Source organism: Corapipo altera, unplaced genomic scaffold, assembly GCF_003945725.1.
Source record: "Corapipo altera isolate COAL_440 unplaced genomic scaffold, ASM394572v1 62, whole genome shotgun sequence".
NCBI classification, from domain to species: domain Eukaryota; kingdom Metazoa; phylum Chordata; class Aves; order Passeriformes; family Pipridae; genus Corapipo; species Corapipo altera.
This window is the reverse complement of record NW_020884894.1, coordinates 9,906,799-9,920,000: the sequence shown is the minus strand read 5'-3', so window position 1 is coordinate 9,920,000 and position 13,202 is coordinate 9,906,799. Positions and strand designations below refer to the sequence as shown.

Here is a 13,202-nt window from a genome sequence, read left to right as displayed (position 1 = left end):
CCGCTGCCCCGGCCCCGCCGCTGCGCCCGGTCGGCCCCAGGACACGGCAGGGGCCGGGCAAGGCACTGACCCCCTGAGCCGGCCCCGGGCTCTAATGCACAACAGCCGCGTTGGACAAACAGGGAGGGCACCGGGAAATCCGGGATTCACGGCCGGGATTCGCCTCATCCAAAGAAGCGCTCCCGTGGCCACCATCCCGCTCCGCCCGTGCAGGGCAGCTGGAGGATGGAGCCAGCCCAGGAGAAGCCCCTTTTAGCGCTCCGCACAATTCCGCGGTCATGTCTCTCGCTCACCCAGGAGTCTTGGCACCGTGTTTCCTTCACTGGGATCATCCGGAGATGTTTTGTGCTTCCTTCTTCTCCTATAGGAACCGTAATTAAGATTTTTTTTTTTTTTTGCCCAATGCAAACATACTGACAAAGGCACAGAGGAAAGTTTCAAGGAAGACAACTTCATAACAGACCCAAAACTGGCATGAAATCAGCCAGAGCTGTGCTATCCGAATGAAGGTGGTGACTTCCAGGTGAGCTTGGGAGACACTATCTCACCCATTTTACATAGCACACAGACACCACAGACTGATTTACACACTGAGCAAAGACAGCAGTCCCATCAATACTGCAAGGATTTTGCTTCTTACTTGGGGTCTTCCAGCAACTTACTACAATAAGTCAGGCAGAATAAAGATCCTGGTTTTTTAACAGAAATTGATGTGTTTAGTACAAGACTGGCAAGAGGATCTCCAAAACCAGCTACTCAACAGCTGTGGTTTCAGAGAAACAACAAGGAGGGGAGAATTTTCTGGTGGGACTTACTTTCCCTTGGTAATAAATGGGCAACACTTGCTAGGACAGCACAGAGCTGTATTGCCAGATATCACACAGCTGCTTCTACACCCAAGTGACCCAACTGGCAGCAAAAGAGCACAGAAATAAGGAAGGACTCACCAGGTACTGGGTCCCAGCTGTAAGTCTCCTGTTCACTTTTATTAGGATGGCTTTGGCTTGACCAAATCAAACACAAGCACACAGCTGCATAAAGAATGTCCTCAACAAACACAACTTTTTATTTCTGTAGAAAACATGATACTTTTCAGGAAGGTCCAGCTTATCAAACAGCAGCGTGCATGTTAATATCCATAAATACACAGGGTTACAATTTAGTGGGAAAACATTTTTTTTTAAAAAAAGCTTTCAAGTACACAAAATAAACATAGTTAAAATTGGACTATCCTTTCCACATACCTGCCTCAGAGAGAAACATCTCCCAAAAGGAATGAACTTCCAGCCATCATCTGCCAACAAACCTCTCCACTGGACACAGGCTGCAGGAGGACATGAAGATGGGCAGGACCAGAGGGTTAATAGCCAGTGTTTGAGATCAGGAGCAGATTTACCCATGGCAGTTCAGTCCCTGTTCTCTCAGCTATCAGGATGGGTGTAGTGTGACAGTTATCCAGACAGCACGTTAAGAGAGCTGCAAGAGGTAGGAAACACCTCCTTCCTTCCACCTTCAGGTCCCAGGAAGGTTAATGCTGTACAACTTCATTACCCACGACACCATGGCAACCCCATGACCCTGGGAGGCATTTATTAATAGTCACAGAAATGAGAACGTGGCCCCACAGGCACGGCACCAGTGCTGCCAGGCAGTAAACACAACTGACAGACACACAGCTTATGGAAAAAAAGCTGCTGGATGCAGGCAGCCTCTTGAGTAGAAGGAATAACGTTTACATTTATGGAAGAATAGCACAATGTATCACAGACTTCCTGAAGATTTTCCTGCCAAGACAGCAACAACAGAGAATTATACTATCATTTAAATAAAACACCAGTTTAAATGAATTTGAAAGACATCTGCCACGTGCAGGAAGCCAAAAGGCTGATCCTTATGTTACCAATTCTAATCCATTCCTTCTACTTTTTGTCCTACAGGAGTTTAGAGACCTCTTACATCACTAAACTCTTTTATAAAATTTTACAAACTGAGGATTAAAATGTAAATCAGTCTCTGAGAGAAGAAAAAGGCATCTGAACAACAGATACTCCCTGATCTTGCTCTACATGCTCTCATGGTTAAATCAGACCTGTGCAACAGGAGTTGTGTCCCATTTCCAAGCCGTGCAGTGGCAGGGATCCCATGATTCACTTCAGCTACTGCAAGTGCAAAGGGCAATTCAAGTTTTCCTACCAGTCTCCAAGACAAAAATTAAATGTTTGCTAAACCCAGAAACATTTAAAACTCTTTAAACAATTTAAACCAGAACAGTTCCTATCAGAACATTATTTTACACGTTTAAAAAAAAACCCAAGAAACTCAGGCTATTAAATAAGAATATACATGTCTTAAAAACAGAGGGTTTTTTTACATTACAGCCAGAAGTGTTAATTGTCCTATTTTCCAAGGCAGGAATATTCATAAGTTATTTCTTTGAAGTGCCTCACAGAGGTTTTGGTTGGCATCTGGTTCCTCGGTCATCACCTCCACAGCCTCCCACTCGCCCGACCTACTCGATTTCTTGATGGCCTCCACCACACTCTGCATGTACAGACCATCTTCAAAAGAGGCTGCCATAGAGACAGGTTTGTGGTCCCACGTCCGACGGTCTTCCTGGTCTTGGAAAGACTGCCGCAGGGCTTGCACCATGTACACCATTCCCTTTAGGTAAAGCAGCGGGATGTCTTTAAAGCCCTTGTCCAAAAGGCCCTTGTTGACACTCAGCGAGTCTGTAAACAGTAGCTCTTCTTGGAGCGCAGTGTTTTTTTGCCCGTACAAGTCTGTCCCACGAGCTATGAGGCGCCCGGCGGACCCCACAATCATGACCTCGTGGATGAACGACCCGGGCATGTTGAAGTTGAGGGTCACAGTGCAGCAGACCCCCTCGCTCATCAGCATCTGGAAGACGCAGAAGTCGTCGCTGGTGACGTGGCGGATCCCGCTGATGGCCGTGTTCTGCTTCACGAAAGTCTTGAGCAGGCCGTGCACCTTCTCGGCCCTCCTGCTGATGAGGTGAGTCAGGAGGTCGATAATGTAGGTGCCCATGGTATGCAGCCCCCCCCCTCCCATCAGCTCATCACAGATCCAGTTGTACTTGTGGCTGAGCAGGCTGCCCCCGTACACCCGCACGTCGCAGATGATCACGTTGCCCACGTAGTGCTCCTCTATCAGCTGCTTCATCTTCACGAAGGCGGGCAGGAAACGCAGGACGTTGCCAACGATGCTCATCAGCTTGGGGTAATACCTGGCAGCCGTGACCATCCTGAAGGCATCCACGGAGGTAGCAGCTTTCTCACAGAGCACGTTCTTCCCTATTCCTGCAGCACGAATGGAAAAAAAAAAAGTACATATTTAGCACACGTGAGCGAAACACGCTCAGCTGCCCAGAGGTTGTCAAGAAGTTTTTAAGAGTCAGGCTTTCCTGCTGCAATTTCAAAGGCAGAGATCTGGGAATTAAAATGGGAATGCCGAGTGCAGCAAGACTCAGTGATGATTCCCGGATGCTCCAGTTGCAGGGATGAAAAAGTCCCACAGAGGGAGGCTCCAAAAAAACAGAGGATTTTTACATCATGAAAGATAAATGTCCAAATGGCACCACATGGCATTAAAACAAGACACACTTTGTGTGGTGTAGTTATAAAATTATTTGAATACCTGTACAGCCAGAGGGGGAAAAAAAAAAATCATGTACCCTACAGGGAAGGGGTGAGGGAAGGGGAGATTTGATTTTCATTTTTTATTTCAGCATCACTATGAATATATTATTTTAAATAGATTCATATATATATATTTACTTTGTATTAAAGTGTGTATATAGATATTACATATATCAAAGATATTCTTATATAAATATTCTGTGTACAGAACACAAGAATTAGAAATAATGTTTAGGTAAGTGGACTGTTTTAAAAGCATTTCCAATTAGAAAGCAAAACATTTTGGTCTGCACATGCAGCCTACTCATACAATCAGACAAAAAGTAACTGAGTTACACAGACAAGAGCTGCCCTCCCAGGCTGACCCACTGTGGCTTTATTGCTAGTGATGCACTTTGCATTGTGCTCAGCCTGAATCGATGAGGGCAGTCGATAATTCCATTTTTTTAACTTTAAAGCAGAAATAAAGTAATACAAAAGAGCATCACAGTACAAGCTTTAACCAATTCCTACATTTGGAGCTCTGCTGGTATTCCCTTTCTCATGACAGGGCTTTACTTTTCCTGTTCTATATCTGTTCTGATAAAATACTTATCTAGACTTTTTTAAATGTAACAACCAAGGTTATACCTAGAAGTCTCCAGACATTTCCTGGTGATGTCAGACCTGAAGGTCAATCACATCACACCACAGTTTGTGCCCAGGAATTGCAGGAATCACCGCACACAGTGGTGTGAAAGCTCCTCCTTGCCCAGGAGCAGACTGTGCTCCCTGCTCAGAACAGCTTTTAATAGACTCCCAATGAGAAGATACCGGCACAGGCGCTTAAATCGGTCTCTCACACGCGAGGGGAAGGCAGATCCCACAGCGCTCTCGGTGCTCCACCTCCCGGCTGTGCCCAGCCAGCCTTCCAGGAACCCTCCGGGCCAGGGGCCAGCGCGCTCCCCTGACACACCGTGCCCAGCCCAGCCAGGGGTCAGCTACAGCTACAGGAGACTCAGAACTCCATTTCTGATAGACACAAGCAAAATCCAGTCAGAAAATAAAAAGTCTGCAAGTCAGAAAACCCCTAAATCAACGCGAGTCAACAGCAGCTTTAATGAACAAAGGGTAAGGTCAAACTCCCAGCGGACACTCTGACTCCCCCACTGGTAACCCCCCATTTCAGGGACCATTTCTGACTCCCCTGTCCCCAGTCCTGCTGCTGAGGTGAGGCACAACGCTCTGTTCAGTATTTTGCAGGGACAGCTGAAGCACTTGGAGAAGCATCTGGAGCTGCTTCAGTCCCTGGTTTATCTGCCTTCTTGTTTACATGGCACTTGTCTCTAGCCAGGTTACAGTAAAATACAAGCAAACAGAGAAAGCAACAGGATGTTCAGAGCACCCTGAGCAGATCCACAGTCCTCAAAGCTTGCAGAAATAACACATGGGGCACAGCTCTGCAGCCAGTGCTCTGCCAGTGCCACTCTCCCCCTTGCACAGCCCTGGGTCCCTGCAGTGGGGGATGGAGAGCAGGGAGAGCCCCCCCTCTGTGCTGCCTGGGGACAGCCCTGTCACACTGAGTGGTTCATCACCTCGGGCTGCCCTTGCTCTGCTGCCCGGCCTCACCCTCGCTCAGTGCAGTTGTGCCAGTGCAGACTGAGCCACTCGAGGAGCTAAAACCGGCTGATGCCCTTTTTTGGGAGGGCAGTCGGTGCACCCACAGCTCAGCACTGCCCACTGCATTGCCAGAGTGCCAGGACAGGAGACCTGGGTACACCATAACAGCTCTGGGATAATCCTGCAGCTGCCATCAGTGGGACATCCCTCCTGCTGTCCCCAAGCTCACAGAGATGGCTATGCAGCAAGGACAAGGGCTGAGTTGAAGATGGCTACAAGTTTCCTTACCAACATAATGGCCATGCCTTTTGTTTTCCAAGGCAGAGCAACTTACACCCCTCAGCCTGTTACTACTGTTTTGGTAATGAATAATCTGAACTTTGTACCATATTGTCTTCTTAAACCACAGCTGCAAAATCTTCTGTTGAGGCCCTCACCAGCCAGGAGACCTGAGAGCCACCACATGGTTCTGGTGCTCCTCAGAGCCCTCTGTGAGCCAGGTAAGGTCACCAACTAGGCCCAGTTTGGTAAAGGAAGCTTCCTCTTTCCAAGCAGGAAGGTTAAATCAGCTCACAGGTGGGTCTAGGCCCACAGAAAGGGCTGCAAGTCCTGGAAGGAAGGAGGTGGAGCTGTGGAATTGTGTTTCCTCACCTCACAGGCAGCAAGCAAGGAGAGAAGCTCATCACAGGCTGCCCTGATGAAAAGCCTCAGGGTCTGCTCTGTGCACCCCTTGGAGCAAACCCCATCTGCAGGGAGCACATCAGCTTCTGCAGACCAGCACTCCACTGAAGTTCTCCTGTTTATGGCTATTCAGCTGGCTGTTACAGCAGGAGGCAGGAAAAAAAAAAAAAAGAGAGAGTAAAAGGTCACCACTGCCAGGATTCCTCAAACAAACCATCTACTCCCATCCATTTGTTGGCTGGGCTCTGTACAGGCAGCAGCATCAGCTTTAGCATCCTGAAGAAATTTTACTCTGAGGACTTGTCATCTTCTGCCTGAACTTCATCTCACAGGACAAATACCCCACATTTTACACTCCACTCCAGCCAGTAATTCCACTCTGTGCTCACCTCATGCAATGGTAGGTACATTTAACTGTGGGACCTGAACCACAACACAGACATTTTGTGAAATTAATTTAGTTCCTCTGAGATCAAAAGAAGCACAAATTTTAGGAGAGCCTCTTGCTTTGCCTGTTGTGGAGATAAACCATAAGATTACATTGATTTTAATGTGAATTACTGTCCTCTGGGCTTTGATCTGTTCTGTCTGGTTCATGAACTCAAACCAGTGTCACTGCTTTGTCCTCATCATGCCAAAGTTGTACCTAGGCTTGCTCATGGATATCTGACAGTAAGAAACTTATGCAAGCCAACTGCACAGCCTAGAAAAACTGAGTCTCTTTCTCCTTTCTGCCAGGAACAAAAATGGAAGCACATTTTAAATAATAATTAAAAAAAAGTATAAAAATGTACACAAAAAAAGTAATAAAAATGTCAGCACTTTAAAACAAACCTCAACAAAACAAATCACAACACACAAGACCATTATCACTGTACCACATCTAGTCTTTCCTAAAGCTCAGTCTCTTGGCTAGTAAACACTGATCTGTAATACACAATTCACAGCCAATAATTCTCTAATTATAACCATCACTGTATCAATCTCAACTTCCAGAGAAAATGTACTTGCCATCTTTGGCCCTACCCTAGTTCTGTGTTCCTTCAGAGCACACAATGACATCAAACCACCCAACACTGGCTTGAAGTAAGTCACGACATACTTGGCAGCTGATCCACAAATACCACCACGAGGAACCTGGAAAGCTGAAAGACAAAGTCAGCATCACACTGGGTCTGAGCTGCCTGCCTCAGTTTGCAGATCAGAACATCTCAGGACAGATGAAGTGAAGAGTAAGTTACCCTTTATTTCTACATCCATCCACTTCCCCAGCTTTTTCAGCTTTCCACTTCCTAAAATTGCAGTCAAGCACACATAAAACCTCTGCACTTCTGCACCAGCTCTACCTTCCTTTCCTCTTCTGGATAATGCCATCTTACAGGCTGCCAGCCTTCAAAGAAGGAATCTCAACCCCTTTTAGTCAATAATTCACCAGAGAAGATTCAACCCTCTCCTTTTAGCCCACTTGATCATCAAGAGCCACAAGATCTAGTGAAATGCTATTACCTAACAAATGCTTGAAAGAAATTCTAGCATATCTAAAGAGATAAATTCTAACTTGCAGTTCAAATACTCAAAAATCAGAATACCTTAAATTCAAAGGTCAGTACTTTAACGAGGTAAACAAAAAAATCTAACAATATAAAAAGAAAAGAAGGGGGAAAAAAATCCCGAAATCTCTCTCTGCATATCTAAGTGGCATTGCAAATGTTTGTGCAGGGAGTTGCTTACTTCCAAAAGAAATTACTGTAGAGCAAAGAGGCTAAGAACAACAAACCAGCCTGCCTCACACGGTCTGAGAGATTACCTACCCTAAAATTAACCCATGTGGATCTCTTGTAAACACAGTAAAAATATCACCCTTGTTATTTTCAGAATTACATGCAAACTGACACCCACGCTGTGCTACAGGAGAGGACATTAACACTACAAAGTCACACTGGAGAATTAAGAAATGTCAGGGTGCCTGGGCAGTTGGCTCCCCCCTCCCTGCCCAACCAGTCTGGGATGTCATCCCTTCTCTCCCAGATGCCTTCACCCAGCCCATCTTCCTGCATTCCTCCTGCTGTCCCCAACATCTGCCTTCCTGCATTCCTCCTGCTGTCCCCAACATCTGCCTTCCTGCATTCCTCCTGCTGTCTCCAACATCTGTGTCAGGTGGAAGGATTCCTCCACCCGGGACCACACCAGTCTGCTGTGGACATGGATGTCCCAGCTGAGCTCCAGGTGGTGGCCAGGGTCACAGCTGGAAACAGCAAGTCTCTCAGATGCTAACTCACAAGATTCTATGCATGCAAACATTTTTTTCAAAGTCTTTCAGCTTCCAAGTTTGGTTTTACTTGTGGGGAAATCAGAAAGGAGAACTGAACAACCCTCCCATCCCAGGCAATTCTTGGTTTTCTAGTGCAGAACATGGGAAAATTAGAAATTAATTAAACAAATTGTTTTGTTCTGGGGGGTTTTTTTTGATTGCTTTGTTGTTTCTTTTTATGAGCGTGAAAACATTTTACCTTCTCATTATTATCTCTGATACAGATTTTTATTAAAAACTCCCTACTGTAAGTTCAGCCTGAAGAAGGTGAGATATTTCAGCCCAATTGGTTCAAGCAGAGCTATAAGCAATTATAAACAGGATTTTTACAAGAAACCTAGGTAACCTTTGTCACAGACAGCACTACCAATTCCACACAAAACCTGAAGCACTGCATTTGCCCGTTGGTGCAACCAGAATTGTGCTGGGGTAACGCCTTCAAATTTCAATCTGCCAACGAGCTACGGATTTTTGGTCCAACTCCAAAGATAAAAAGGTACCTAGAGCCTTCACAGCAATCTGCCGAGTCAGTGGTGGGGGGATATTGATGCAAACCAAATCCACGTCCTGGTGCAGCAACACATCGTCGGTCCGGCTCGTGTAGAAGGAGATGTTCATTTCCTCTGCCAGCTGCTTGGCCTCCTCTTCAGTCTTCCCCCACAGAGCCTCAATGGAGAAGCCTTCTGCCCTCAGCAAGGGCACCAGGACCCGGGCGGCGCTGCCAGTTCCAAACACACCCACTCCAGGGAGCATTTTCATCCTTCATTCATTCGACCATCAGGGTCTACACGCAGGCCTTCGGTAGAGTGTTCGGCTCCTCAGCTTGCTGTCCATCCACAGTTCCTAAAATGTGAAAAGTTTCTAAGTCACTCAGCAAAAGGCACATATTGGTACCAAGCACATCTAGCCCAAATGCCACCTCCTGTCCTTTGTACAGCATTCCAACATCCTAAGAAAAACCCAAACCCCCAAAACCTGCAAGCCGTAGAGACAACAGCATTAAGGGACAAGTCTAAAATGCTATTGTAGAAAAACTGTAAGAAAGCAGCTTGACAGAGTCTGAGCATCTCCTCAGCTTCAAAACCCAGCACACAGACAGACAGAAGCACACAGGACAAACCAGAGACAGCGAGGCACAAACTGGGAGCAACAGGAAGCACCGGGGGAACAGGACACAGAGTCTATCGCACCGGCAGCAAAAGCAGAGCTGTTTTAGTTGTGATGATGTAAGTCCCTAAATGAGATAAAGGTTTGTGAGATGAGGTAATATCTTTTATTAGACCGATTGAGATAGCTGGAAATAATAGGCTTGCTCTGGGGCACATAAATCCTTCTTCCAAATTAAATGCACAAGCTGAAAACAACTACTTGGACCTTAACAGTTTTATGGCAAATTGTTAAGTCGCTCCAGAGAACATCTAGGAAATATGTCCTGTGGGGAAAGCCTGGACTCACTGTGCTTGTTTGGCCTGGGGAGGAGAATGCTATAAGGAGAGACACTGTCAGTGTTTAAATACACACCAAACTGCTTTCCAGAAAGGAAAAGGGTGCTCCTCTGTGTCCACTGTGGGTAGTTAAAAGCCTTACTTAACTTGGGACCATTAAAAATATCTCCTTCTGCCCATGCTATTTAATCTCCAGGAATGCAGGGTTTGAACAGAATTATGATATTCCCTACACATTTGGTTAAGTCACAGTCCTTTTGTTCTTTCAAGTATTTCCTGGTAAATTAATTCCTTTGATCCCTACTTGCTGGTCTGTCTTAGCACAGCTTCTGGTCACAACTGCCCAAACTGCCTTTACAGCACCAACTTCAAGGACAGATGTCAGAAGTCTCCTCAATCTGTGACGCCAAAGAAACCTACAATCCAGCTTTTGTTCCATGCCTTTCTGAATTCTCATCTACTACACCCACTCTTGACCTTTTTAGAATTTTTTTTTTTCAGAAAGAAAAACATGACGAATTCAGTTTTCGTTAGAAGCTCACAAGGAAAAAGCAAAGATCACGTTTAAAAAGAGAACTGGTACCAGCACCAGATCAACACCTTTGGAAAAGATCCCCACAAGCAGCAAGGAATCACGAGCTGTTTCAGAAAGAGAGGGTTACTCACCTCCCCGTTCTGAGATACTCTCATTAAGTCACAGCACGTGAAAGCAAATCCTGACACAGCCCTGGGCAGAACCAGCACACAAATCAAACTGCTCACAGGGCAAGGGCTTTGTTTGCAATCAGCATCTTGTTAGTCTGGGGGTGCCCACGCTGCCCAGCATCTGTTATATAAATGCAACTGCAACCCCGACTGAATTTCTAGGTATGGTTGTAGCATAGACACTAAACTAGGAAACAGAAACAGCAGCACTTGAGAGTATTTATTCTGAAAAACGCACAAATGTTTACAGATGCCATAAAATGGCTTATAAAATATTTACTTAATTAATTCAGTATGTTTTTCCTTATTCTGTGTGATGCAGCGTTCGCAGCGATCCTGTCGTTGTCACTCTTTATAAAGATGAACGGAGTTCATTGGAATAAACTCCTTTTTATACAACATTTAGCAGAACACTCAAATATGCTACCAACCAAGATCAAAAGGATCTTGAAAATATTTACTGTTCTACATAAAAGGGTGAGATCCTGGGATACTGGCAAGGAGGATGGCTTGCACCCAGGTTTGTTTTATATAAATGACACAAATAAAAATGAAATCTTGCAACTGGATGGACAGCAAGTGTAACTTTTGAAGTCCCCACACATCTATATTTGGCAGTTTATGGGCTGGAAGAACTAAAAATGCTTGCAGTAGAAAGAGCATCCTCTTCTTTTTGAAGAGACACAAAGTAAGGTAGAAGAGAGCCCAGGAGAGTGTGTGCCTGCTTGCACCACATTGCACAGATGTGCTCAGCAATGTCACACTCACACAACGTGACAACACTTCAGAAAAGGTTGATTTCTTTGAAAATGCTCTAAGAGCACAGCACAGCACGTGCAGCAGGAGACTCCTGCTACTCAGATAAGCTGATTTCAGTAACAGTCACTCATTTTAAGTGTTATTTTTTCCTGTGTTCTATCCAACTGCCCCTTTAAAAAAAAAATCTCAGGTGGAATTCATTTTAAACTCACTTATTACCCAAATGTGATGTGCTTCTGTGCTGGTGCCACTAAGAGCTATTGGCACAAACACACAAAACCTGCTGGTTTACTGCCATGGACCAACTCCTGATGCTACAAGAACAGCACTGTGCCACCACAGAAGTTCCCAGAGCACCATCCTCTGGAGCTCAACATGCACGTCCGGTACTTCCCCTCTGAGTGGGGGGAAGCAGAACTGGGAGCAATTCAGAGGAGATCAAAAGCATCAAGATCTTCTCATAAGGAAGATCTAAGAAAGAAAAGATTCCTCAGTTTGGAAGAGATGCCACGGGTAATAAAGTCACCAGTGGCTTTGGATGGAGAAAACCTGAATTTTCACTGTCCATCACCATACAAGAGCACACCAAATAGAGCTCAGAGAAGGCAGGAACAAAACAATCTGAAGGAGGTAGTTTCTTGCAGCAGACTCTGGTAAGCTGTGAAGAGCCCTGGCCATGCAACAGGGGCACTGTTTCCATCCAGCTGGTCATTGCTGTTGAGTTTGCAAAGAAAACAAAGATTGTAACAGCAGCTGTACAACTAATAAAGTTGCTACTGGTTGTGACATCCTCACAGATCTCAAGGAGGCAGGAGAATCTCTGACAGGTTTTCACACGGGTTTTCACTCCGAAGCAGGGCTCTCACACCTGTGATTTTACTGCACTGCAGAGAACTCCTGTGAACAGAGGTGCTGCCTCAGAGCTGTCAGTTCTGCACAGAGAACAGCAAAGGTGACAGAAATGCTGGTAGAAACTGAGGGCATCACTCTGTAAGCCAGTGAGGTCTCTGCAGGAATAGAGCTGGGAGAACTTCCCTGGGCCACTCTGAGAAGCTGGAGGTCACCTCCATGGCGTGGAGTCATTTTTTTCCTGTCAAACTGTTCCTCCAGCCTTCTGGCACAAACATACCTGAGGCTCTGCATGAAACGGTTCATGTGCTGATGTCAGAGACCGACGATGTGCTTTCGATACTAAACGTGCTTCTAATGCAGTGCCAGCGGGTTGTGTGATGCCCCACGAGCCCACAGCCCCACGCAGCTCCCACCGCACCTCGAGACAAGCCCGGCAGAGCGCCCCGTCCTTCCTGGCCTGGATGTGCAGCAGGAAAGGCCCCGTTCCTGGCACACCACCTTCCACAGGGACCGCCTCAGCTCAAAGGTGGCAGTGGGGACCATGCTGGAGACAGCAGCAGCAGCTGGAAAATCCTGGACACCAAACCGGCCCTCACGCGAGGCTCCTGGCAGGGCCGTGGCAGCCCCGGGGATGCCCCTGGCACTGCCCACGGGGCTCTGCATGACCGGGGGTGCGGGGCTGGACCGGGCAGGGCTCACCTGACCTCGCCTCACCTGTGGGACAGGGCAGGGCTCACCTCACCTCACCTCACCTCACCTCCGCCCTCACGGGGCTGGACGGATCAGGCCACACCTCACCCCACCGGCCCACCCGCCGTTTGTCCCACCGAGACTCCGGGCCCCTCCCAGCCCCGCGCCCTCGGGCAGGGCCGTGCCCCCCTCAGGGCCCGGCGGCCCCGGGGAAGCGGAGGAGCCCAGGGGTCCCGCCCGCCCTTACCTGTGCCCGGCCGGGGCCGCCCGGGTTGTCCCGCCTGGCGCATCCTCGGGCCGGGAGCGCTCCCGAGGCGGCCGCGCGCTCCCGGGGCGGCGCCCCTGCCCCGGCCCGCGCATGCGCGACAGCCCAGCACCGCCCCACCCCTCCGCCGGGCAACGGCTCAAAACATGGCGGCGCCCGGAGCGGCTTCACCTGCCGCGTGAGAGGACAACCAATCCCGCGGCCGGAGAGCGGCGGGAAGGCGGGGTTTCAGGTGACGG

The 13,202-nt window shown here is 47.5% G+C and overlaps 2 protein-coding genes across 5 annotated transcripts in view; both read right to left on the bottom strand.

Annotated features, from left to right (window-relative positions):
• Nucleotides 1-1,327, bottom strand: part of ENKD1 (enkurin domain containing 1) — a 12,445-nt gene extending 11,118 nt beyond the window's left edge. Inside the window, exon 1 of one of the 2 annotated variants that reach the window (XM_027646618.1) lies at nucleotides 1,245-1,327. In XM_027646618.1, coding sequence (XP_027502419.1) covers nucleotides 1,245-1,263 — 19 coding nt within the window. In that variant the 5' untranslated portion in view covers nucleotides 1,264-1,327. The remainder of the gene's footprint in view (nucleotides 1-1,244) is intronic. The other variant, XM_027646627.1, reaches the window with a different exon arrangement.
• On the bottom strand, nucleotides 966-13,035 carry GFOD2 (glucose-fructose oxidoreductase domain containing 2). Of its 3 annotated transcripts, XM_027646645.1 has the most exons (4): nucleotides 12,946-12,961; nucleotides 11,743-11,870; nucleotides 8,748-9,090; nucleotides 966-3,317 (listed from the first exon to the last, which is right to left on the bottom strand). In XM_027646645.1, the coding sequence occupies exons 3-4, from the start codon at nucleotides 9,004-9,006 to the stop codon at nucleotides 2,419-2,421; spliced, it is 1,158 nt and encodes a 385-aa protein (XP_027502446.1). In that variant the 5' UTR covers nucleotides 9,007-9,090; nucleotides 11,743-11,870; nucleotides 12,946-12,961; the 3' UTR covers nucleotides 966-2,418. The 3 variants fall into 3 exon arrangements, with proteins under 3 accessions (XP_027502446.1, XP_027502447.1, XP_027502449.1); XM_027646646.1 differs by lacking the exon at nucleotides 11,743-11,870 and having other exon boundaries at nucleotides 12,946-13,035; XM_027646648.1 differs by lacking the exons at nucleotides 11,743-11,870; nucleotides 12,946-12,961 and adding an exon at nucleotides 9,368-9,525.
• Nucleotides 13,036-13,202: the final 167 nt, after the last annotated feature.

Excerpts from the sequence above, each read along its gene's own strand:
- GFOD2 (XM_027646646.1), bottom strand. The coding sequence starts at position 9,006 with ATGAAAATGCTCCCTGGAGTGGGTGTGTTTGGAACTGGCAGCGCCGCC. Across the intron at positions 3,318-8,747 it reads GATTGCTGTGAAGGCTCTAG|GAATAGGGAAGAACGTGCTC; the intron begins GTACCTTTTTAT and ends TTCGTGCTGCAG.